The sequence below is a fragment of the Zerene cesonia genome, chromosome 20 (assembly GCF_012273895.1).
Source record: "Zerene cesonia ecotype Mississippi chromosome 20, Zerene_cesonia_1.1, whole genome shotgun sequence".
Classification (NCBI taxonomy): Eukaryota; Metazoa; Arthropoda; class Insecta; order Lepidoptera; family Pieridae; genus Zerene; species Zerene cesonia.
Genome location: NC_052121.1, coordinates 3,264,617 through 3,290,056, shown reverse-complemented (window position 1 = coordinate 3,290,056; position 25,440 = coordinate 3,264,617). Strand labels below are relative to the sequence as shown.

The 25,440-nt window shown below is 31.7% G+C and overlaps 5 protein-coding genes across 10 annotated transcripts in view; 2 read left to right on the top strand and 3 right to left on the bottom strand.

The window, feature by feature from the left end:
• Positions 1–7,857, bottom strand: part of LOC119835340 (syntaxin-1A) — a 42,260-nt gene extending 34,403 nt beyond the window's left edge. For all 6 annotated transcript variants that reach the window (XM_038360102.1, XM_038360104.1, XM_038360103.1 and 3 more), the window contains exon 1: positions 7,654–7,857. In XM_038360102.1, the coding sequence (XP_038216030.1) occupies positions 7,654–7,686 (33 nt within the window). In that variant the 5' untranslated portion in view covers positions 7,687–7,857. The remainder of the gene's footprint in view (positions 1–7,653) is intronic.
• Positions 7,858–8,099: 242 nt separating this feature from the next.
• On the top strand, positions 8,100–9,927 carry LOC119834946 (GTP-binding nuclear protein Ran). The gene is made up of 3 exons (XM_038359500.1): positions 8,100–8,228; positions 8,594–9,047; positions 9,197–9,927. Exons 2-3 carry the CDS (start codon positions 8,622–8,624, stop codon positions 9,410–9,412), a joined length of 642 nt encoding a protein of 213 aa, XP_038215428.1. The 5' UTR covers positions 8,100–8,228; positions 8,594–8,621; the 3' UTR covers positions 9,413–9,927.
• Positions 9,928–10,614: 687 nt separating this feature from the next.
• On the bottom strand, positions 10,615–13,409 carry LOC119835193 (elongation factor Tu, mitochondrial). Its single transcript, XM_038359886.1, has 7 exons — positions 13,209–13,409; positions 12,693–12,896; positions 12,374–12,540; positions 11,883–12,126; positions 11,597–11,788; positions 11,081–11,447; positions 10,615–10,873 (listed from the first exon to the last, which is right to left on the bottom strand). The coding sequence occupies exons 1-7, from the start codon at positions 13,246–13,248 to the stop codon at positions 10,690–10,692; spliced, it is 1,398 nt and encodes a 465-aa protein (XP_038215814.1). The 5' UTR covers positions 13,249–13,409; the 3' UTR covers positions 10,615–10,689.
• A 1,859-nt stretch (positions 13,410–15,268) lies between these two features.
• LOC119834845 (zinc finger CW-type PWWP domain protein 1-like) lies at positions 15,269–17,629 on the bottom strand. Its single transcript, XM_038359361.1, has 6 exons — positions 17,564–17,629; positions 17,301–17,386; positions 16,620–16,807; positions 16,153–16,349; positions 15,439–15,976; positions 15,269–15,360 (listed from the first exon to the last, which is right to left on the bottom strand). Exons 1-6 carry the CDS (start codon positions 17,627–17,629, stop codon positions 15,269–15,271), a joined length of 1,167 nt encoding a protein of 388 aa, XP_038215289.1.
• Positions 17,630–18,417: 788 nt separating this feature from the next.
• On the top strand, positions 18,418–24,433 carry LOC119834840 (RING finger protein 10). The gene is made up of 11 exons (XM_038359355.1): positions 18,418–18,802; positions 19,186–19,363; positions 19,774–19,965; positions 20,082–20,172; positions 20,454–20,675; positions 21,321–21,479; positions 21,938–22,403; positions 22,668–22,804; positions 22,995–23,109; positions 23,342–23,610; positions 23,980–24,433. Exons 1-11 carry the CDS (start codon positions 18,709–18,711, stop codon positions 24,199–24,201), a joined length of 2,145 nt encoding a protein of 714 aa, XP_038215283.1. The 5' UTR covers positions 18,418–18,708; the 3' UTR covers positions 24,202–24,433.
• Positions 24,434–25,440: the final 1,007 nt, after the last annotated feature.

Below are 25,440 nucleotides of genomic sequence, written 5' to 3'. Positions count from 1 at the left end.
ACAGATTCGAAATTCAAATGTAATATTTTTTTATAATTAAGTGTAACAGTATTTATGGCCAGACTAAGTATAAATTTTCAAGCAAATAGAGGACAATAAATGACAATGACAGGTCATAAATAGGATATTTTCTTCCGGGCTAACATTTTTTAATAAGGAGGATCATGCATTATATATTTTTTGGATTGTCTCACTAAGAAAACTGTATTATCGTACGATTTCGAGAGCATTAATCTGTTCGTGATTGGACACTGAAGAAATCAATATTCTCACATTTTGTTCATATTTTAATATTTTTATTCTACGTATTCAATGTTTTCATTCTAGGTAAATAAAAAATATTATCCACACTTATACTCATAAAAATACCAACAGTTTATTACTAGAAAAGACGAGCAAATATAAATACATTTTATTCTTATTCTTGGCCGATATGAATAGAGCGTTAGTCGTTTGTTTGTTGGTTTATTGTTTACTAATTGATGCTAGGGTGAAAATGTATGGACCCTTTAACCTTTTGTTCTTTTAAACGTCCGCTTATGAAACGTTAAATGCACAGCGTTTTAGTGCCTTTTGGCTATTTATGCACTTCCGACAACAGCCCTAATATAGTAACCTCGTTTACATTTTTCTATAGCCTGTAATAATTTGACTGGACAATAGTTAGACGTATAGATGAAAACTATTTCACGAATGCGTTCGTGACCGTAACTACTAAAAACTTACTGATTACTTTAAAAAAATAGCTTAGTATGTGTATGGGGCAGTAAGGAAATAATTTTTTTTATTTTCACATTAGTCACACTAGATAATACAGAGATCAGAAATAACATAACCAACCTATGTTATAATTTATGTTACATTTTACACATCTCAATGCAATGACAACCATTATTGGCACATTTTAACGAATCCTTTCGTTCCTACTAAAGTAAAAACGAGCATAATATGGAGATTCGTAAGAAAATTCCAAACAGAGGATTAAATCAATTCAAGCATTGCATAACTCGCGACGGTATGACTTATATTGAATCAGCATGCAACTCATTCCAAAATTGGAGCTGGCAGGAAATACAAACATACGTACAACGCGGCGCTTGACGCGTTTTACGTGTATACGACTATCAAAATTGACTGGGAACCGAGCATATTTCCGATGCGACTAACACCACATGCCACCCTGGTTTCTAGTTAATATACAATATTAATGCTAGTCCTAGAGTGAAGAATGTAGACAAATGTCTTGGTCACGATCGATTCTTAAATATAGATATAATAATAATGCGTATTTAATATTTATCAGTCATTACACATACCACTAGGTTATATGTTTACACACATAACAGAACATAAAAAAATCCTTCTTTAAAATATATTAAATAAATCATAATGCTCGTAACAACAAAAAAAATAATTAAAATTGCGTTTTGCTTAGACTGGTATTCGATTTTAATAAATTACAATCGACTTTAATTCCATCAACTTACTACGAGTAATAATCGATTTATACGTGTATTATGAGTATACAGCAGTTTCATTTATTCAAATCATACAAAAGTACCGATTATTTTGATAACATCGTGAATCAACGGACTCCATAATCGAATAACCTTGGGTGAAATAGCTGGTTGAGAGATTAATTTTGGAATGCTGCCAATGTGCAATAACAATAAAAGTAACATACTAATTAATGTGAAAGATTGTACATAATGATAACAAGGAACGCTAACTTCCAAATCCGAAATAAAAGCGCGGACTTTACACATCGAGTCCATATTATCAACTATTTACAACTCCTACTGACTAGGTAAGTCTAATACGAAAAATTAAGGGATGACGTCTTACTGTATACGGTGGAATAAAAATGTGCCTTCACTAAATTCTTACAAGACACAATAAAAGTTTTGTCGTCTTTATTACTATGACATTTACAGGAATGCCATTTCTGTGAATTATTCAAGTCATTGTTTTCGATTTTATTATGATTGTCGTTTTGTGGAAAAATTATAACAATCTTTAATATATCTCAAGAAAGACGAATAATGTCGTCAAATTTACTTGAAAAGACTTGGGATTTCCAATATTTACAGAGCTTGGCTTGAGAGTACATAAGTGAAAAGTCACAAATTTTCAATTGTCAAGACTCTTTTTTTAAATGCTAGTTATGCTAGTTTAGGCACATGAAACATTGTATTCCTCCCTATATATGACGCCATTTTAGAATGGTATGATTTTGAAACTCAAAAAGATGAATGAAACTTCAATGTTATGAAAAAGCAAATAGTAGGGTTCATCTTTGTGTCATTAAAATAAAGAAACGAGTAGATTAAAATTTTCAAATGTTGTCAATTGTATTTAATAAGAATTGATTAATCATCACAATATCCAAAAGACCAATAGTTTGAATCCTATTTTCTACGATTTCGTTTATTTATATCAATAATATAAATACACGAAATCCTACAATACTTGCAAAGTTGAATCAAATTAAGTAAACCTAGAGCTGAATGATAGTAAAATAAAATCGATTACTTTCTAACAAAAATATATATAAAAACTTAATTTCTTTGCATGTGCATACTCGCGTGCATTACTGTACTAACATAATCACTGATAATACAACCAGATAACATAAGTATAGCAATAACATAAATTTTAAAACATACTACAACTGTTGCCATACCTTAGCACATTCGGTTTACGTTATCTGAAAGTTATAGGTACACAATATATCGCTTGTAACAATTACATTATAAAATTATGTTACGAACGCGATAAATTTATTATTCTATTTTGACATGTACATATATGTATATGTACACTGATGACGCAGTTAATATTTCTGGTTATGCTTTGTTGCGGATCGCGTCTCTCTTGGGTTTTACTCAGACGCGAATAAAATTTTATTATTTCATATCGCCGGTTTTTCACGCGAATTCGAAATTGGAAAACTAAATATTTATACGTATTAAGTATATTAAAATCTCAAATAGATGTTTAACATTCAATCATAATGTTTTTAGATTATATTATTGAACTATTACTATATTATAGAGCCTTACCATTAAGCATTACCTTACAATATCACACAACTTTGATATGTTTACTCATAACTTTTGACGCGCGTTTAAATCGGTTTATACATTTCAACCCTATTTATTTAATTAAAAATATATGAAGTGAACTGAAAACAGCCAAATGTTTTTTTTTTTCTTTTACTAAACACAACCATTACATCAAATGGACGATACACGATGCGTGTTCTATTAATAAAGGCAGCGTAAGACGTGAATCAGCTGATGCAAATGCATATAAAGGGGCGCATTGACAATAGCCTCTATTCAAAACGCTTCCCTAACACTTTTCAATCTTCATAATAGAGTACTTCATAATAAAGGAAGATTCGATTTAAAGTCTCCTATCGTCTAGTAGGTACGTTGCATCACAACCGATATAAAAAAGAAAAGAAAAGATTTACACAACGTTAAGATAATATGAGGTAGGTAACTTTCGTTTTCTGTGAAATATTATTCTGATTAAAAAAATATGTACATAATACGCATATTGCATGTAATTGCATAAATTGGTATACGAATTAAACTACCACGGAAGAATTATTACTATAGAGGATTCAAGATATAAGTATGCTTTTGAAATTATTTATTTCATTAGGAGTATTACATGGTGCAGTGTATTTAGGAAAGGTGCTGCTATTGCAATACCTGCAAAAGGTTGCTTATGTATGTATTTATATAAACCATTGCGAAAAACAATGTATTTATGTAAATGAAAACACTTGGAAGAATTTAGATGCAATCAGATAAAGTTGAGGGGAGGAAAGTTGTTGTTTCTTAGATAACAAAATTGCGCAGGAAAAATTTCAATACTTAGCAAACTTTATGTAACTTTATTTTTAACGCAAATCTCAAGAAAAGTGGGAATATTTTTCAAGCAAACTTTACAACCATCAATGTGATTCTTTTGTTATTATATTGTTACGCTTAGCGGGTTTCAATTTGCAAAAACATTAAATTATATTGAAGCAATTTTATCACAATAACAAGCACGTATATTATAGTATAGCGAAATTTTCGCAGATATCTTTTGTTAAAGAAATTACCAAGACGGATAATAATTTTAGATCAATTTTAAATAAGGGAAAACAAGTATTTTTAATCAAAAATCTAGACCACCTTCAAAGTTTCGTAACCAAATTTGAATGGGATCACATGGTAAGCACCAACTTTCTAATAAAATATGAATCATAAAAATCGTTTCACGCAATAAAAACTTGGGTAACAAACAAAAAAACATTCGAATTGATAAGCTTCTCCCCTTATGGAATTCAGTTGAAAATACAATTATGCACATTATTTTTCAGCGATAAATTGTACGTAAATATGAATTATTTATTTCTTTTTAATTAAATTGATAAAACTATTTACCTGCGTAACATTCAATAACATTTTACCTACAGCAACGTAAGAATTCAGAAAGAGCCAAATGATCTACCTAAATGTAGTAAATGTGGCGATTTTTGTATGGTTACATTGTTATAATATTTCAGGGTAACGAGACTTCATTCTGTAGTGCTTAAATTACACACGGTCTACGAAACACACGCCATGTAACATGGATATCTTGTACATATATGCGTGACCCATACGAGAACAGTCCATCCTTCAAAGTCCTTTTTAGGTTTACATTATTATTCTCCTTTCCACTAATACTCGATCTATTATTTTATTGCATACTTTCGTAAATTTTGCTTTTACCGAATTAATAAATTTTTATTATTCCACGTTCATTATTTTCGTGCTATTTTCGTTAATTTTCTCAAGACAATTGATAATTCGTTAATCTTTATCATTATTGATTTTGTATGTCTATAAATCTATGAATTACCTACATATGGTATTAGGATATTGAAGAATTTAAAACAAAATTAAGGAACCATTGTTCTCATAGTTTTAGTCACTATACACTGGTAGTACTCAGAATTAAATAACCATGTTATAATAATTTAACAACATAGACCAAATTCCGACCTTGATATAGGTCGTTGCAACGTTACAAAAAGGATTCAGAGTAACTGTCTTACCATGGCTCATTTACAGTACATATATATAGTTATACCACACGGATTGTTTTTTATTTATAAACAAAAAAGCACGTTTAAAAATATTCATGAACCAGCTATGACGGCGGTTTAATGAGTCAACTTGACGAAGGCCGTGCACCGGATGCTGGCACCGTCAACTGATAAACCTTATCAAACCACTGATGGCAATTACTTGGGCTTATGCCATTTTCCAATTCAGGTCCAAAATATTCGATTAATGTTCCTACACGCAGTCAGTTTTGAATGATGATGATGTCGTTTGATCGATTTTTATTTTTGATTTAACAATACTGATGTAAAATATTTGAAAAGAACTATGTTGAAGTATAGAAATTCTCTTTCCAAATTTTAAACCACGTTCATGATAAAATTATAAATATCGAATACGGCTACGGCGTACGGTTCGTTTTTACACAGAAATAGGCGCGGATCACACATTTATATAAACCTTAATCTGCTAATACAGGCTTTGACCCAAAATTTAAAAAAATAAAGTATATTTTACGTTTATATAAATTTTAACATCGTCCGCATGTTTTATGGTTGCCAAATAGTTGGTCTAAAGATAAATGAAAGCCTAAAAGAGGTCAAGTAATAAATTTCCTTATGTTAAAATCTAGCCAGCGTTTTGCAATCCTGGATAGAGAATTATTTTTGCTTGATTATACAATATTTCTTATTCGATTATTGCTGAGCTCAACTAATCAATGCTTATATGCAAACAGATTTACAAACCACTATGCAGATTAAACAATTCTGAGGCTAATAATATACCCAAAACTGAGAAGAAAGTGAAAACAACAATAGACATGTTTAAAAATGTATAATTTAACTACATACTCACTCATACATTACATTCCTACCAGCAATAAATATAATTATACTATTCATAGGATCTATGTAATATATTTTCTGTAAGTTGCTAATTTAATATATAAAGATGACATCATGCATGTTATAGCTCAAAAGATAATTTGTTAAAATTGCCATTATCATGGATCATTGTACTTGAAATCTTTTGTATTAAAAATGAAAAATTATCTGGAAAGAGATTGATTACACAGTATAACAAGACTTGCTCATTGCTCTGGCATGAAGTGGTATAAAAGTAAACATGCCTTAGTACAAGAAATTCAATATTGAGTACTTGTACCAAAATTTATAATGCATTTTTTAAAAACTTGACACCATACACAAAAATGTATCACCAATTTGTACACAACTCCCAAGCGGCTACACTAAATTTAATAAATCTTTGTTTTATGGATTCATATCAGGTGGTATTTGTTTAACAAAAATAACAATTCCTTGGTAATGCTGAAATAAATTTATCTTTTTAAAGATCTGTAAGTATTTCATAAATATGTTATATATATTGGACAAATTACATTTCTTTATCCTTTTTGTCTTTACCAGCAAATATTTAATTAAAAATCATTTGCAATGAATAGTAAGCTAGTGTAGAATTCATAAATTAACCAAGATAAAATCCAGTGACATATAAAGACTATTTCACCAATACCATATAGACATATAAAAAAAAATTTTGAGAAAAAAATTACTTATACTATAAATCAATAGCTGTATTGATTTTTCTCTTTTACATTGATAAGAGAATATGTCTAGGAAGTATAATTAATATTTTGAGATAAGTTTTGTATAAGACATTGTCATCGTTTAAATAAGAGCGTTAAGAAAAATGTTACATTATTTTAAACAACTCTTAACTTAGTAACCAAACACAGACTGGTAGATACTATAATTTATTAGTCATTTTTTGCCACATCTTATCTTATTGTGATGTCACTGTCATTGAGCATACTATCTTTATTAAATAATAAATTTTAGGTTATTGTAATTGTTTTACCATAACAAAAAAAAAATTATAATACACATTTTTGAGAATTTGTTAATTTTTATTATATTTCAAGTAGCATACAGTTAAAACATTGTTCACAATATTCTATATCGGACTGGAATAAAAGATTCTTTCAAAACTTTAATAAATTGGAAAGCATTGATGTTGTGTGCTACCTACTTATATAAGAAAAATCGTAACAATAATCTATTTAGATTATTTCAGTAATATGACTACTATTCCCATTCAGAAGCCTTAGCTCCTCAAACTTTTCATTGCCACTTAGAAATTATGTACAAATAATTATGCCACTATCGAGGTTACATGCCAATGTTTTCTAATGAGTCAAGCAGGTAATTATGTACTGCAAGGTTTTACAACAGGCTTAGATCGATGTGAGCGAAGTAGGCGTTTTTGGGAAAACCACTGAATGCAACAACTTGTCTCGCTCCAACGTTAGACCGATCAGATTCATTCAGCTAAGGATTTACGGGTGGGGCGACTAAATTATCTTATTAGAATATGGTGAACTCTACGTTATATTGGGAAAAACTTTTTCTAATAAGCAATCTGCAGTGGGGGGTGCATAGATTCAATGCTAGCTCTTTGTGAGTTCGAGGTCATCAGAAAACGATTGGTTATATAGGACTTGCCAAAGTAAAACACGGCTTACCGCTTGTAGCGCCGCTAACCTGTCCTTCGTCATCCTTTACAGAAAATCACACACCAAATAAAGGTTTTATCTTATTACACAATCCCATTCACAGATATTTTCTTAACAAACGTCACAAAACTAAAGGAAACGAACACTAGTTCACTTCACTCAAAAAATCGATACAACGAACGAACGAAACTTCCATCCGTCACTGAAGAGAATTTACACAATTTTACAGATGGCGCAACTTGACTTGAAATTATGACGTCAGGGTTGCAGATGTCGGTAAAACAGTACGAGAAGAAATATATTTAACTACTTTTTGAAATAATTTTGACTAAAACAGTATAACAGTCCAACTAAAATACTTTAAAAATTATTTTATTGTAGTTAAAGTAAATCTGATTTATTAAATTACAATTTATACACTTACAAAAATATAAATGAAATGAAAAGAGATGCGTTATTGACTTTTACTGTCATTGCGCCTGTCGATGTCAGTTAAATCTTCCGTTTAGTCTAGTGACGCCATTGTGAGCCGTAACGACTTTCAAGAGCACGGAGTTAAATCTTAAATTTCTTAGTTAATCTTGGTAAATAGTGTTTTAACATGCTGTAGTTTTATTCTGTGTGTGTTATTCTTTCGCGCTGTATATATATTTTTGTGAAACGCAGCGTATTTAAAGTGTTATTCCATCCATTGTTCGGTACCATCAAGCTAAATTCCTGTGAGGATAAATGAGCGCCATTTGATTAAAAACTTAAAGCAAATTTAACTTGTCAGTTATACTACTTTTGTAATATAATAAACTTTGCCTTTATTATATGAGATTTATGTTGAAGGAATAATTAATCCGACTCATTAGTAAACAAAGATAATTTTCACCTAAACGGAGTCAGTCTGTACGTCATGCTTTCGCGTTAACATTCGTATTCATTACTGTGTTTATCATTTCAGGTAAAGAAATACTGAAAAAGCATTAAAAATGGCAGATGATATGCCCACATTCAAATGCGTGCTCGTCGGAGATGGTGGTACTGGCAAAACTACATTTGTAAAAAGACACTTGACTGGAGAGTTCGAGAAACGATACGTCGCCACACTCGGTGTTGAAGTACATCCTTTAGTGTTCCACACAAATAGGGGCCCCATTAGATTTAACGTTTGGGATACAGCTGGTCAAGAAAAGTTTGGAGGTCTCAGAGACGGTTACTATATTCAAGGACAATGCGCTATCATTATGTTCGATGTAACCTCTCGTGTAACGTACAAAAATGTACCAAACTGGCACAGAGATTTGGTCAGAGTATGTGAAGGCATACCTATTGTATTATGTGGTAACAAAGTCGACATCAAGGATAGAAAAGTCAAAGCCAAGACCATTGTTTTCCACAGGAAAAAGAACTTACAGGTACAAATTTTTATGATTACTCATCTTTGATGATTAATATGTTGTACATTATGCATTTATTATCAAAATTCTTTCAAGCTCAATATTAACAAATATTATATTGAATTTGATTGTGATTCCTGTTAATCAAATTAAATTTTCTTTTACAGTACTATGACATCTCTGCAAAATCTAACTACAACTTCGAGAAGCCTTTCCTGTGGCTGGCGAGAAAATTGATTGGTGACGGTAACTTAGAATTTGTTGCTATGCCAGCTCTTGTGCCACCAGAAGTCACAATGGACCCACAATGGCAGAACCAAATTGAAAAAGATCTCAAGGAGGCACAGGACACTGCATTGCCTGAGGAAGATGAAGACTTGTAAATAATGAAGAATTCTTAAAACCCAGTGCCCTTTAAATGTGATTAAAAGTGCATGCAGGCTTACAAGTACATGCTATGTTTTTAACAAATTCATTCCATTAGGTTTCAGTCTGTCAAAATCTAACTTTTGAATGTCTCAACCAGTTAACATACAATACAATGTAACCATTACATGTGTCATCTTTATATCCTGATCTGTAATAATTAAAAAAATTTCTTTCCTATTTTTTAATTGTATTTTATAGTATTAATTTAATAAATACATCTTAGGTAAACAAGCTTTTTATTGAAGCTAAGAGTGATGCCAGCATCTTGAGTACTGCATTTGTAAACAGTGAAATTAGTTATTAATGGCAAATGTGTAATTTCTAAAATGTAACTTACATAATATTGGATTGTACATCTGTCTATATTATAATATGTTTGTTTGTCAAATATCCTTTTTTTGTTACGTTTATGAATGACAATATTTCACTGAAAAATTGTGGTGATACTTTTTCAATAAAGTTGTAAAAATACTTGTTGTTTTATTCTTCTGATCAAGCAGACAAGCAGAAAACGACAACATATTTATTGTCTTAAAGTATCGTTAATTAAATTGAACAAGTTTTTTGATGTTTTTCCATTATTATTGTTCATATATACATTTAAAAGTTTCTGTTATGAAAAAATAGATAGATGATATCAGTTGTCAAGTTAATTTTCCCTCTATGCAATTTTAATATAAAGCACACATTTCCTTGCAATTGGAATTTGTAACATAATTTTATCATGGTGTAGGTAAAGCATATTATTTATCATTCTAGTTTCAATATTTTCGTGGAATGACTACGGATTATTAGACTGATTTTATTGTATCATGCCTAATGTCAATACCTACAACCAATTATGTAATAAGCTACATACTGAATATAAGCAGCACTTTACGTCACCCACATCGTTTAATCTTGTGTTCGATAATGCAGTTATTTCTGAAGTTGGTAACAATGTAAGAAATAAGAATCAATGTATAGTTTTACACTTAAAATGTTTACCGTGTCTAAAAATATTAAATAGCGTTTAGCTTTTTAACTAATTACTGTTATTAAGCTTATTAAATGTATCTTATAATATAAAATTTAAACTCTGTAAAATTATATTGTTCTGTTTGTTTTTAAGTGTGCATCAGCTATTTATTAGGGTAAAAAAATGAAACTAATGACAGTATTTTCAATGCTTTATTTTTAAATGCGAACAATACATTAAACTACATTCCTATTCTTATAATAATAATATAATTCACTTCTTAGCCGCGGCCTTTTCCCTCGCCTTCTTTCCCTCCAACAGTTTGAGTCTGTCCTCTTCTGATAAATCTTTGTTTATCTTTGTAATAACACCAGTTCCTAAAGTGATGTCACCAAGACGCAAAGTAAATCTTTGCCCTGTTTCACATACCATGGGCTTCAAAAGTCTCAACTGCAAACTGTGAAATATAATATAATATGTTATTTTCATTTCATATACAAAATCATGTTTATTAATGGAATTAAGTTTAGAATAAAAAAAAAAGTTGTGTTTTCCATCATATCTATTTCGAGACTAAGTATAATTCAGGAAAGATATATACATTCATAAACTAATGAAATTTCAAATAATAATATTAAAAATAGTTGTAATATAATAGTCTTACGTTGCATCTTCCCCAGGCATGACCATTTCCTTTTGAGGTATAGTTACTTGTGTAGCGCAATCCCATGTCATGGAGAACATCTGCAGCTGAATAAACGATGTGAAGGGTTTAGCACGGCCACCTTCTTCCTTACTCAATATATACACTGCAGCTTCAATATTGTCATGGGCTTTCACTGTTCCGGGTTTCGCCATAACCATTCCACGTCTGATCTGTTCTCTTTTAATGGCACGTACCAAAGCACCAAGCTGATCACCAGCCTGAGCTTCATCTAAGGTCTTGTGGAACATCTCAACTCCTGTTACAGTGGTCTTCATAACTTTGCCGTGTCCAACAATTTCACATTCTGTACCCTTTTTGAGCACACCTATATGAATGAAAAATGATATCTTTGATAAACAGAGTTATAAACAATCAGAATATTGTGTACAGTAAATATGTGTAGTTTTTTTATTGTATATATGGAGCTTCCAAATAGCATCTAAACATGAATTAGAAAATTTATAAGCAACATACCTCTATGTAAACGGCCTGTAATGACAGTACCACGTCCAGGAATTGAGTGTACAGATTCAACAGGCATTAGGAATGGTTTATCAAGCTCACGGACAGGTGTGGGAATGAATGCATCTACTTCTTCAAGAAGTTTGGAAATTGAGTCAGCTCCCATCTCTGGACTCTTTCCTTCCAAGGCACATAAAGCTGATCCTATAAACAATGTTTATACTTTAGCTTAGTCTCTTTTATATAAGTTGACAAAAAAATACTTAACATTAAAAATGTAACAATATTATTCCCTTACCCTTAATAACTGGTACTTTGTCACCATCATATCCCATTTCAGTCATCAGTTCACGGATTTCCATTTCCACAAGCTCCACCATTTCTTGATCAGCAGCATCAACCTTGTTAATGAAAACTACTACATGTTGGATTCCTATTTGTTTGGCAAGCAATAAATGTTCTCTTGTTTGAGGCATCACTCCATCAGTTGCAGCTACTACAAGAATAGCACCATCCATCTGGGCAGTACCAGTAATCATATTCTGAAAAGAGAGATAAGACATATTTTAAATGAATATAAAGTATAATAGACAAAAGTGATATAAATACTTTTAATATTAATTTTTACATATACATTGCATATATACATTATTTTACATACAATGTTTAGCTGATGGTTTAAGTACTGCTTGATCTACCGACTCTCACCTGTGTTCTAACCTATGAAATTATGATGCAAGTTTTTAGTTTTTGAATACTTTAAAAATGATTTGTAAGACACTGTTTTACCTTAATGTAGTCAGCGTGACCAGGACAGTCAGTGTGACCATAATGCCTCTGTTCAGTTTGGTATTCAACATGGGCAACATTGATTGTGATTCCACGAGCCTTCTCCTCAGGGGCATTGTCAATATCGGAATAGCCTTTGGACTGTGCTAAGTTACGATCTGATAATACTGTAAAAGAAAGATAATTATAAATTGAATTTTAATAATTGTACTTATTTAAAAATAAGAAAATATTGATTGGATAAAACATATATATTTTTTTTGTATTATATAGTGCAATCTTAATTGAACAAAATTATACATTTGGTATATAAATTTACCTTTGGTGATTGCTGCAGTTAGTGTTGTTTTTCCATGATCTACATGCCCAATGGTTCCAACATTGCAATGTGGTTTAGTCCGTTCAAAAACCTGCTTCTCTGCATAGTTTCTCCTTAATATAATACTAAGTGGAGAAAGCGCAGGTGATATCGAAGCAACACGAATATTTGAACAATGGCTCTGCTTTAAGAGGACTTTAAGAGCTGCAAATTTAGTGTTAACATTGCAATTTAAATGTAATATATTTAAAGTAAATAGATGTTGTTATTAATTAATTTCATAAATTATTATTAAATGTTCAATATATGTACTTCATACTGATAGCTATTGATAAATTGCATTTATTAGGTTACTTTGATATTTTACATAATACTTGAGGTGCCTATCAGGGAGTAGGATTAATGTTGAAAATATTAAGATCAACTGTTTTAGTAACTTTATATTAAGAAACATAATTAAGATTGGATGTTTGAAGAATAACTATGCGTGTAATAAATTTATCCTCTATCAATTACCTGGGTTAACCAAACTTTTAGCGAATGATATCGTAGTCATTGTTATGCCCCAAATCAACGTGGGGTAGTTCTTAAATTATTTTATTAACAGCAGCAATTCTTAAAATCCGTATGCCGATAAAACTATGGTTTAATAAATATTAAAATCAATAATAATTTTGTCACACTGTACCTACTACCCAGATTTTATGAAATTTAATTTGGTGTTGCCACAAGTAATAATCAAGATACAAGCGTAATTAGAAACGCATTTAGTAAGGTGAAATCGCATCTTCGAAACTTATTTAAAATTTAAATACTTATACTTGACTTCTATAACAACTCGATATTTATCAAGGATTATTTTTATCAGCAGGGGAGGAGATAAAATAGGATTTAATTTTTTAAATTTTAAATCCGTAATGCGAATTATCTGTTGTCATTGGTGACAACAAACCTTTCGTTTGTACTTATTATTTCTCGTATAATAGTACAGGTCACACAAGATTTAATAATATATAAAACGAACACGAATCTATTCGCAGACAATTTCTCAATCGGTTCATTTGTTACGTCCGTTATATCAGAAGTTTATAATTTAAAAGTAGCTTATAGATTTAGAAACTCAATTCAGTGAAGTATAATGCGCTTAACTTCTTAATTTAGAAAACCAACTCGCTGAAATCTGATAAAATTTAGAGAACCAAATTCAGTGAAGCGCTGATATACAGTAAATCTGATATACAAGCTGATATACAGCAAGTAAAAACGCTATAATAGTATCTAAAACCATCTTCATTCTTTTTCGGTTATCCTACTTCCTACTAATATTATAAATGCGAAAATTTATAAGGATGTGTGTGTGTGTTTGTTACTCTTTCAGGCAAAAACTGTTGAACCGATTGCAATAATAATAATATTTGGTACATAGGCAGCTGGATAACTGGAATATATAGGCAACTTTTTATCTCGATATTCCTACTCGATACGGACTTACGCGGATGAAACCGCGGGGCGCAGCTAGTTATTTCTAAAACCACTATGAGATTCAGAAAATTTTTTGTAAAAAGTTAATGTTACTAATAACTTTACCACAGATAATATAATAACATGGTAGTAAATAAGCTAGATCTGAAATGATAAAAATAAAAGTTAAAGGGTCGATTTACTAAAAGGGTAATGAAAAGCGGTGTGTTAATAACGTTCTTGTTTTTTTTCGTTTTTGATCTTATTTTTCTTAAAGTCGGATCGAATTTTTACATAGAATTCTAGCAAAATGTATTGTATATTAAATATATTAAATGTATTGTTTTTTCATATTAGCAGAATTACGATAATTTAATTAATGAACATATAGGCTCCAACCAGTCAAAATAGCAGCAAACTGCAACATAGAATCACATTCATAGCTATTGGAATGGGCAGTGAGGCTCATCTAAATATCGATTTGGTGGGCCACCGCTATCCATTGTGCGGCTAACCACTTCAGCGACTTAAATCCTGTTTCTTTTCAAAATTGGAGAATAAGTATTTTCATGTGCCTTCTGCTTCATTACAACTTTTTTCATTGCCTTTGTTATGCGTTTTTCAAGGCGGGCATTTGTCTACGATCCACGGTCCTAGATTGATTTTATGCGGCGACGTTTATGCTATATTGTTTCATATCGTTAACAAGTCCTTTCCTCTTTCAAACTAATCTAACTAAACCAATATTTATTTCTTATGTATATGAGAAAGTTGTGTTAGGTATACTAACTTTTCCTCAGGAACGGCCAAACACGTCTTGCGTTTCGTTGGATTTGTGTCCGCTTCGTTTAGTATAAAAAAAGAGGTTACCTAGGAGAAACCGCGACGAGCAGGTACTTATTAATTGGAAACAAAGGTAAATAAACGAATAGACTAAATCTTACAAATAAAGATTATTTAATCTAGTGCTAGTCACGATAAGGAATAGTACGTATCTTATATTATACATTACAAAAACAAAGTACCTAATTAGGTTGAAAATGGTAAGAAAAACAATGAAGTGCATCATATGATGGAAAATATTTGTAATTCTAAGAGTATCATCAAATACATAATTAAAAATCAAAATCATCACTGTGAGGTGAATTTGAATTATTTTCAGTATGTATAGTATCTTCTCCGGGAGTACCGTTCATAATAGTAAGATCTGTAAATAAATTAGTTCATTATAATACGTAAAATTTTAATTATGTTCTATGACCGATAAGATAAACATTTATCTTACTTTTGTTCTGCAGCTGATTGTCAGTGGCAATTTCTTTATTTTGGTTATCTTTATCAGTACCAACTTGAACAATCAAAGAGGAGTCTTTGTTAATTTTATCTATCTGTAAATTAAGAGCAATCTCGTCATTATCCCTACTACCACCGGTCGCTTTCTTAGATCCAACAATAATGACGTTTTCCTTCAACATTTCATCTTTATCTTCATCCGATTCAAAAAAATCTTTCGGTAAATCAATATCATATTTTCTTTTGAGACGTTGTCGGTACTTTTCGGCCTCCTTTTTGTGAATTTTTTTGGGACTTACAATTGGCCCATCGTAACGGTTTATGAAGCTGTATTTCTCTAAACGTTTCTTGAGAGACAATTTTTCAGCGTCCTCGCACTGAGCGATGGACACTTCCAATCGTTTTTTATATGCATTTTTTTTCAGACATGTTTTTAAAATATTTTTATTTGGGCCATAGGGTTTGAGTTGGTGTGGAGCTAACCAAGCTCTTGTTGCATCAGTGTCGAAGAATACAACATTATAATGAGTCTGTAATAAGGAATACAGCTTTTTACTTAAGATATATAAAAAAATATACGAATTGAAATGTGATAGACATTAGAAAAATAAAAACTATAAATGGCTAAACTATAACTGTTCACAAAAGCAGCATTGTAGATATTTTAAAATTAACGCATAAAATACAATACTATATTTATACAGACTGGTATATCAGAAAATCCATCTAGCCAATAATATTGTTCAGTGTCGGGACAATCGTCAACCATAGCGGGCCACCAGGGCCAGCCGGGTAGCCGAGCTAATACCAGCGAACCAGCCGCGTATTCACTATGGATAAGATCTTCTTCATCGTGCAAGCGTATGGGTATTTCGGGGATTGAACAGTTCGCCATTTTTGCATCTGTGGACGTAATTAGATTTTCGATTAGGTGAGATTGGTTTGGTTTTTAAAAAATCCGTAAACTATTTTTATACGAGTCGGTAGTGCTTCTGTGCATACATTTGATCTATCTTTTTACGAATGTTTGCCCTCTTGGAGTAAGTATCTCTATAAAGTTAGATATAAGAGTATGAGAAATTTACCCTTCTATTATTTTGTTAAACACTTCTAGTTCAATTGGACACCCAATATTTAAATATTAGCTTTTCTCATATCTTATTGCTTACATACCTGGGTTCATTTTACAATACCACTTCTTAGGAAGTTCATAGCTATCGAGAATGTGCGGTAAATACCGCCATTGGTTACAAGTATCGCATTGCACCCAAAGACCCGATGTACGACGTTTTTGTAGCCATTGCAGCTTTTGTAGCTGAGTTGTGTTATCTGGTGGCTGACTTAAAACTTCTTTGTAACCTCTAAAATCCATGCTACGGTGTTTAGATTAATGTTATAGGTATGTGTATGTAGTATGTACGGATTGAACCGCAGACCATTTAATTTGATTGATCGATGATTGATCAATTCTTTTGCTATTTTATGTACAAACTAGCTTTACGCGTGCGGTATCGCTCACGCGGACTACAAACAGAGTTTCATGATCATTGAAGAAGATGCGTTAAGACATTTCGACCTTATATCTAAGATTTTAGCAAAGTACCTTCATAGAAACTTCATATAACATTTTAAAGACATATCGAATCGTCGTTATTAAATAAAAAATTGATATGTTTTTAAAAATGAGAGTGAGAGAATTGAGATATATAGGTACCTATTTAACTCACGTATTAAAATTTGGTCAAAATTCGCCGAGATTTTAACGCACATAAAAACAGACAAATAGACAAACAGAAAAAAGAAGTTCTTACCACTACATAAAAAATGAAATAAATATATAATTGAGTATTATACCTGATAATGTTGCTTCGGCTTTTACTGTTATTTAAAACGTCTTTAAAAGTTACAGTATCTTTACCCTTTTCTTTTTCGGAATGCATCTTCGTATATGAAAATAATATTTTATTAGAAGTCGTTGGTATATTGTGTGAAATAATAACATAATAAATTAAGTAAGGTAGAAAAAAAATAAACAGTTTATTTCATCGAAGACGGAAACTTGTTATAGGCAATGATTTATTAGGTTTGTTTGATTATTACAGGATAAGAAGCATTACCTTAGGTTGATGAGCATTTTCAGCAGGCTCGCATGCTTTCTCCATTGGTAATTGTACCTCTTCCATTATTATAACTAACCAAGTAATTAATTTTCTTATAGCTTACCAATGTGACCTAGTAATAGACAATTTACGTTAAATTACCTACCTATTAATGTAATGCAATTTAATATGCTTACTGCTTACTTTGTTGTAGACCGTACTGCTTTCAGCTTTGATCTAAAGACATAATAAATGTGTTTCCCACCAAAATTTAAATTTAGAAGTGTGTAAAATGTTGCATAAGCACTTAAATTTTATTTTATTTTTAAAAAATTTTCTTTTAACATTGCCTATTGGAACTGCAGTTATTCAATTAACAGTCAGAATTTAAATTTAATGGTAAAATAAGATTTAATAAATAAATAAGATGCTAACATAATATTACAGATATCATAATACTATACTTTTATTGAGATTAGAATAATAGATGGATTATATAAAGATTATAATAAATATATAATTCTAGGCAACCTCTGAGCATGATGGACGAAATGGATATTATGATTATTATTTAAAGAATTGAGCCAGAACAGACAAGAAAAAAAGCTAAGAAAAAGTTTCGTTGCCGTGCAGCTCCGCCTAGTGCAGTCTTGCCTTTATGAAAGACTCATTTATAGAGGTCTGTGAATGTGATGACTTCCGATAAATCATAATAAACACATATTTATGATTTTTGTATACAAGACAGTACTTTTGAGTTTTACTTACTTTTAAAAATATTTTTTTATTTTTTAGTAGTCTTGAATTTAGAATTTGATCGTTAAAATATAGAATAAGATGGAAATCAATCAGAGTAGTCAGAGGAAGTGCGCATTTTGATTTATCTGCCTGGCTGCCGGCTGCTAAGCTGGTCGCCATATTAGTGGCGAGTTGGGAAATAGTGTTTAATTTTGTGATTTCGTCGTTATCGACGAAAGGGAGTAGAAAATACTCCCTTTTTTGTGAGTAAAAGGCTTTCTGTGCAAAGTAACGTTGGGTTATCATTTTCGTTTAGAAATATATCTTTTCTTTTTGATTTGATCTATAAACATGGCCTTTTAAAATGTCGGCCCTGAACGTAATTTCCTCGTCTCCTTGCGGAGTTTCCCGCGTAGCTTTTGTGGATGTTGGAGGATACCAGGATGGACAAGAAATCTCTGCATCGTTCTTCTTTACAGCAGTCGAGGGCATCTGCCGTCGACTGTAAAAAGAGTTCGGGTAAATATCAAAAGATCATCATGTCACTTTCTATGATAGGAAAAAAATACTGTCATTCGGAGTAAAAAAAAATAAAATATTTATGTTTACTTTTCTATTAGTGGCTTCCTATAAATATTACACTCATAACCACTACCTGCTGTAAAGGTTTCGTTTAAATTTTTGACATACATTATCATGCTAAATGGATGTGGTAACTGTTGACAATTTTTAGCTGTTCAGAGTGTTTATCTAAATCTAAAAATCTAAATATATATTTAAAAATATCTCCGGTGTTTATCAGACTTGGGCAAATAATCTCATTTGGGTTATGCAGTTTTTATTATTTATTATATCAGACTAATAAAGCAAATTAAATTGCATATAAGAAAATTTATTTCTAGAATTGACACACAAACCTTGGCCACGTAACAATAAGAAACGAGAAACACCCGGAAACGTACCGAAAAATGAAAATTATCGTAAAAATATACCAGCTCAAAGAGGAAGAGTCTCGGCAGACAAAAGGTTCCGTGCACATGGTGCCAATAACTTTGTTGTGGGTGGAACGCCGAACACCGGGTATTGAATATTTTTATTTTATTTTAATTGTATTTACATTCCCATTTATGAAATACTGACATTCCAACCATGACTTTGCCTGCATAGTCAGAAGAATTGCTAATGGGAATATTATTATGTTTCATCACTGTATGAAAATTGGCGTGTGTAAATAAATATCTAGCTTCCTAATAATCTCAAGGCACTAAAATCCAATCATAAATCACCCTATTGCAATGTGACAGAAAAATAAACCAATACACTTAAGTCTTAATAATATAAGTAAAGGTTTAGACAGTTGTCTATCATTAATTTCCTCTATGTATGTTGTTGAAAATAAAGAGAAAAGTTTGAAGAGGAGTTACATTGAAATGCATGAGATCTAGATTGGTATATACAGGATAAAGATAATCTTTATTATTGATTTACAGGTTAGAAAATGATCCAGAGCCAGAATTAGGTTCACTTTTGATGCCAGGAAGCAAAAAGCAAAATTTGAATCATTTGCTGAACTTCATGTATTCCCCACGTGGAAGCAATGAGCGGAGGGGGCCGCCTCCCCGCAGGCCCGTCCACAACAAGTATTATCATCATTTTGAACATGATCTCTACCTTAGAACTTAGTAAGTTGATTTTCCTTTTTATAGTTACTAATTATTTTGGATTAACTATTATAAAAAAGATTGTACTGTTAAATCAGAATTCTGTGTTTGAAATATATGATAATATATAATTTCAGTTGTCAATTTGTTGTGAAGCAAGGCGGTGATTACAAAGAGAATTTGACAAACCCTGACTTGCCTATTAAATGGGAGCAAATTGAGGAAATTGTTAGTATTAAAATATGTTATCTCTATACCATCTCACCATATTTACAGCTAAAAGATCAGTAGTTTTTTCGATTTGATTAATATTTGCATTGCGTTTAAATCATTTCATGAATATTACTTCATAAACATGTTTCCATATTCAGAATTTTGCATCTCCTCATTTAACTATCCATGAAATCATCTAATTATAAAATTGTTAAAATTCATTAATTTTGTTACCTCAAACGCTCACCTCACATCTAAAAGTGCAATATATCAATACACTGCTTTCAATTTTACAGGTAGTGAGAAGGGCAGGGAAATGGCAATGCCCCATATGTCTTGGGCACCCTGTGGCTGGCCGAGTTGGTATTTGTGGCCATGTCTATTGCTGGGCCTGTATCTTACACTACTCTGTCACTCATGAGAAACAACCTCCACCATGTCCAGTTTGCACTGTCACTTTACAAGTGGCTGATATGAAACCTACCAGATTAGTTCATTGGGATACACCTCCAGAGGAGGTAAATGTAGTTGTATTATCCTTTTACTGCTGATAAGTGGTCTCACAGACCAAATGGTATTAGTGAAACTTCATTACAGTCTACACTGTTTTTACACTAAAAATTAACAGTAAATTTACTACAAATTTTATTTGTCACTCACCTCTTTAAACAAAATAAAGGTTTATCGAAGGGTCTAAAGTGGCCTGAGCCACAAATCACAAGCAACAAATTGAAATATGTATAGCTAGAACAAGAAGACATAATTGGATCAAAAGCACAAAATATTATTTGTGACAAAAATGTGCAAAGTGACCATGGTTAAGCCATTAAAGTGTCTCAGAAGACGTAGAGCCAAAGTAATATCTGTTGACAAACCAGATAAGCAAAAAATAATTTTTCTGTGATTAAAATGACTAAAGTTTTGTTGTGGTTCAAACCATGTGACCAATTACATTCATATCATACATTGACATGACATATTATGTCTATGTATGATTTAAATGTTATTTAACCATTGCTCAAGAATTGTTGCTTCAATGAGAAGCTTTGCCATCAATTTTATTTATTTTGGATTATATTGACTATAACTATGTCTATTATTTTGAATTATACTAAAGTGTAAATTGTTTTTGTTTGTGAGATTTCACTTATTGTTTTTCAAAGGTAACCATGCGTCTTGTTCGACGTCTTCGTGGATCAGCTATAGTGGAAGTTGCACCACCTAGGGGCATTATTACTGAAATAAAAGAAGCTTCCACTTTGCCTTTAGAAGATCAGCCAGTGTCGCCTTTTGCTAGAATATTCTCAGCAAATCATTATCAGGTAAGCTACTTTTCTGTATTATATCCTATAGTAACATAATACATGTCTATAGAGAAACTATCCTTATAAGCATGTCTTTATTATGTCATAATGGGCAACCAAGCTGTTAGGTCATCTGTGGTGTGGTCTTACCTCATAAATTTTAAATGCTTACATAATTTTCTTATAAATAACAGATATGTTTTTAGTAGTGACCAACCCACTCTTTGCACATGTACAATTACTTAGAATTCTAAGTTCAATATAGTATGGTTATATAAACATTACTCTTGGATTACTCTATTAAAATGTTTTTAATGTTTTTACTACATAGTACATTGATTGTTTAACTTTTAACTACATAGTAATTTAGTAATACTACTACATAGTAGTTTAGTAAAACTACATAAGAACTTTTATTGTAGAATAAAGTTAATTTCATCATTCATATTTTGACAAAATTGTTTAATATTGAACAGGTTCTTGATATATTGGATAGAGACAAACAAGAGATTGAAGCCCAAATTCAAGCTGAAATTGATACAACTGAGGTAGTTTACTTGGAGCAAGCACTGGAAATGCTTAAAATAAAACGGGAATATATCGAATGCCAGTATTTAAGACCAATCGAAAAAGTTGTTGAAAAAGATGACAAAGATGATGTTATTGTTGAAAAACATGAAGCAAATGCTAAGAAGTATGACTGGTTTGATGTTGATGATGAAGAAGGAGCAGTTTGTCTCGAGGAAGAGTTGTCAGAATTAGATGTTAATGATGAAGCTGAACCTGAAGTTAAACCAGATGCAAAGAAGTTTGGTTTCGACCTTAATGACAATCCATTAGAAGATTTGGAGGTGAGGGATAGTCCACCCCCTGAAATTGAACAAAATAATTTAACTGAAATTGACAAGGAGAATCAAGCAAGATATTTCTATTTCTATCAAGGTATTCTTTGTTTAGTGTATAATTATATATTAGTTAAGCTTAATACTGTCACTTATAGACCATAATACATTTTCATTTATTGTAGATAACACAAAAATCCAGTGGTTTGCTTGATAAACTCACATTACGTTTTTTATGAAATTTAATATTTTTGCTATTCTATATGCCCATAATAGACATGTTGGTTAATTCAAAAGCTTTCATAATTAAAAACGCCTAAACGTAGCGCTAGCACACTTATTGAACGATGAAAATATTTTTTAGCCGATGATGGTCAGCAGGTATTTCTGAACAGTTTGAATGTGCGTATGTTGAATGCGTCTTGGGGAGCACTGGTTGCGGCACCAGAAATCATCAAGGGAAAAGTATTGCATCGTGATACTGTATCACTAGGAGAACAGGTAACTAATTAGCAACATAAAGGTAATCAATCATTAGCAAAATAGTAAAAAGTAATATAAAAAAATTTGCACTGAACACAGACTACTAATGTATGTATTCTAGTGAATGTCCATTTCACTAGAAGTAAGCTGACTACACTCATTGAAGAATCAGAAAATATAAATACTACCTTTTTTCTATTAATTTCAGACAAGAAAACATATGCCATACACAGCTCACCTACCACTTCACTGCTCTTTTGATGTTGTGGAATTAGACTTGAAGCCCCCTTTCGTGACTGCAGCAGCTATTGAAAATTTTGCTGGTAATTTGATATTTTATTGAAATCGAAATTGTTCAATCAAGAAAACAGCAATAGTAAATTGCATACAATCAATATATGAAAAACCCCTTTAGTAGTACTGCAAAGGTTTAAAAGCATAATTTTTAAATGAATATTGGGATGCACAACATTATTTATCAATGTATATATAGCACACTTTTTCTTATAAGCGAAGACTTTGCATACGTTACATACGGTTTTTGTATAATTTCAGTTGAACTAGACCGTCGGGCGCGCAATCGAGCTCGCCAAGAGCGCGAGGAGAGACGCCGAGAGAGAGCGTACCACCGTGCAATGGAAGGGCCGCCAAAACCTGACTTCTCCTCAGAAATACTCTTCCCGCCAACACGCTCGCCTTTCGGCAGCCCTCCTCTAAATGAGCCCAGTGTGTTTGACCAACCAGGTCCGTCAGCAAGTACCTCGCATGTGGAACAACAGCCTGTGCCGTCTACGAGTGGTTCAAGTGGACTTTCTTTTGCGAAGGTAACGATTTTAAGAACTTTTTTAGTATAAATCGATGTGTTAGTTTTTTTTTAATTTTAACAGTTCTCTTAGTAATCAAGTGGACTCAAGTCCATCAAACTATAAATTTGTTCAGCTATTGTGATCTTAATAACATTTACTTTTTGACATTTAGATAAATGTTATATTTGTAAAAGTTTTCCTACTTCACAAACTAGTAACACTCATAACTTCTCTAAATTTTGATTTTTCATTAGAAGAGATGCAGAGAAATAAGAGTTATAGAATTTTGTTAGATATTATTTTCTTATTAATTTGTCCATGACACTTAAATTATACATACTCAAAATATTGGAAGGATGTATAATTTTATTAATGAAAATGTTACAGATGGCTGGCACAAGTGGTACATGGCGTGTCCGCAAAACGGCAGCACCGCCGGTACCACAGCCAAAGGATGACGACGAAGAAGACGGTCACGTTCCTCGCTCTCTTAATCTGAGTGATGCTATAGAAGCTGCCCTCCAAGCCAGTCCCTCCCCGTCCAACAAGAAAAACAAAAAGTCCAAACAAAAGCTATTATTTGCCACTGGCATGAATCGTTCACCATGATTGGATTTCAAAATAACCTTTATTACACATCTCTCCAAAATATACCTAATAATATTATGTATACAAACTTTAATATTTCATCTCTCTGTCTGTCAGCTATCTCATGTAATTTTTCATTGTCTATAGAACAATATGAGCTGCATTGCTCTGTAAAAATATCTCGTTGAGAGTTTGTCTACATGTAAAAGTAAAAAAATTGTGTGTTATAATGTATAACAGTATGTGAACAAAACATGTTTTTTTATTTATCAGGTTTTTGTTTTAATTGGGTTTTAAAATAAATGTGGTAAAACTGTGGGTAGTTGTTCAGTTGCACTACACAATATATATTTATCTTAGAGGGTATATCTATGTAGTTAATATATTTTATCGTAATATTAACAATATTTTTGCTTTATTGCTCATTGATGTTTATAATAAATCACTTTATGAAGGTGTATTCTTGTTTTAATTTATCTTGTTGCTTTAATGTTTTTTCGGAATACAGATGCTTGCCTGTGTCTAATACATGAACAAAATAATAATTACTTAATATTTTATACGATCCAAGGTTAGCATAACAAGCATACGTCGACGGCTGCATCGTGCAACATACATGTAACGTATGAACATGGACGTATTGAAATGGAATAAAACGGATATGAGCGAAACAAAAATATTAAAAACTAGAATTGCCCCGCGGTTTCACCCGCTTAAGTCCGTATCCCGTAGGAATATCGGGATAAAAAGTTGCCTATATTTTATTCCAGTTTTCCAGCTGTTTACGTACCAAATTTAATTGCAATCGCTTCAGCAGTTTTTGCGTGAAAGAGCAACAAGCAGACACACATCCTTACAAACTTTCCCATTTATAATATTAGTAGGATTTATGTATAGGGATACCCTCGCTTGTACATATTTCAGTCTATGACCAAGAGTAGAGAACAACCAAATAATACGAAAAGGAAAGCATGCTCACTTTTAGCGAGTTTTATGTTGAATAAAGCGTCAAGGATTCATAGGAATACTACAACATCGATAATAATAATTTAGAGTCGTCAAATATCGTTTTCCAGACGCGGGTTGATAAAATTGAAAATCGTGAAAATCGACTACCTAATGCTCAATGTTCTGTTACAATATACCCACCATTATGATAATTCTTTAGCACAACTCGCGTCTTATGAGAAATTTACTGATTTATTCTCTGCTCATCCTTTGCTACTTAGACTTGCCCACAGATAAAGCATCAAATTACGA

Bases quoted from the DNA above. Each gene is read 5' to 3' on its own strand.
- LOC119834946 (XM_038359500.1), top strand. From the start codon at position 8,622: ATGGCAGATGATATGCCCACATTCAAATGCGTGCTCGTCGGAGATGGT. The intron at 9,048-9,196 runs GTACAAATTTTT...TTTCTTTTACAG, and splicing joins ACAGGAAAAAGAACTTACAG to TACTATGACATCTCTGCAAA.
- LOC119835193 (XM_038359886.1), bottom strand. From the start codon at position 13,248: ATGACTACGATATCATTCGCTAAAAGTTTGGTTAACCCAG. The intron at 12,541-12,692 runs GTAAATTTATAT...TTTCTTTTACAG, and splicing joins AACTGCAGCAATCACCAAAG to TATTATCAGATCGTAACTTA. The intron at 11,789-11,882 runs GTAAGGGAATAA...CATTGTTTATAG, and splicing joins CAAAGTACCAGTTATTAAGG to GATCAGCTTTATGTGCCTTG.
- LOC119834845 (XM_038359361.1), bottom strand. From the start codon at position 17,629: ATGGAAGAGGTACAATTACCAATGGAGAAAGCATGCGAGCCTGCTGAA. The intron at 17,387-17,563 runs GTAATGCTTCTT...TCATATACGAAG, and splicing joins AAAATGCTCATCAACCTAAG to ATGCATTCCGAAAAAGAAAA. The intron at 15,361-15,438 runs GTAAGATAAATG...ATTTATTTACAG, and splicing joins CAATCAGCTGCAGAACAAAA to ATCTTACTATTATGAACGGT.
- LOC119834840 (XM_038359355.1), top strand. From the start codon at position 18,709: ATGTTGGAGGATACCAGGATGGACAAGAAATCTCTGCATCGTTCTTCT. The intron at 19,364-19,773 runs GTATTGAATATT...ATTGATTTACAG, and splicing joins GGTGGAACGCCGAACACCGG to GTTAGAAAATGATCCAGAGC. The intron at 20,173-20,453 runs GTTAGTATTAAA...TCAATTTTACAG, and splicing joins GGGAGCAAATTGAGGAAATT to GTAGTGAGAAGGGCAGGGAA.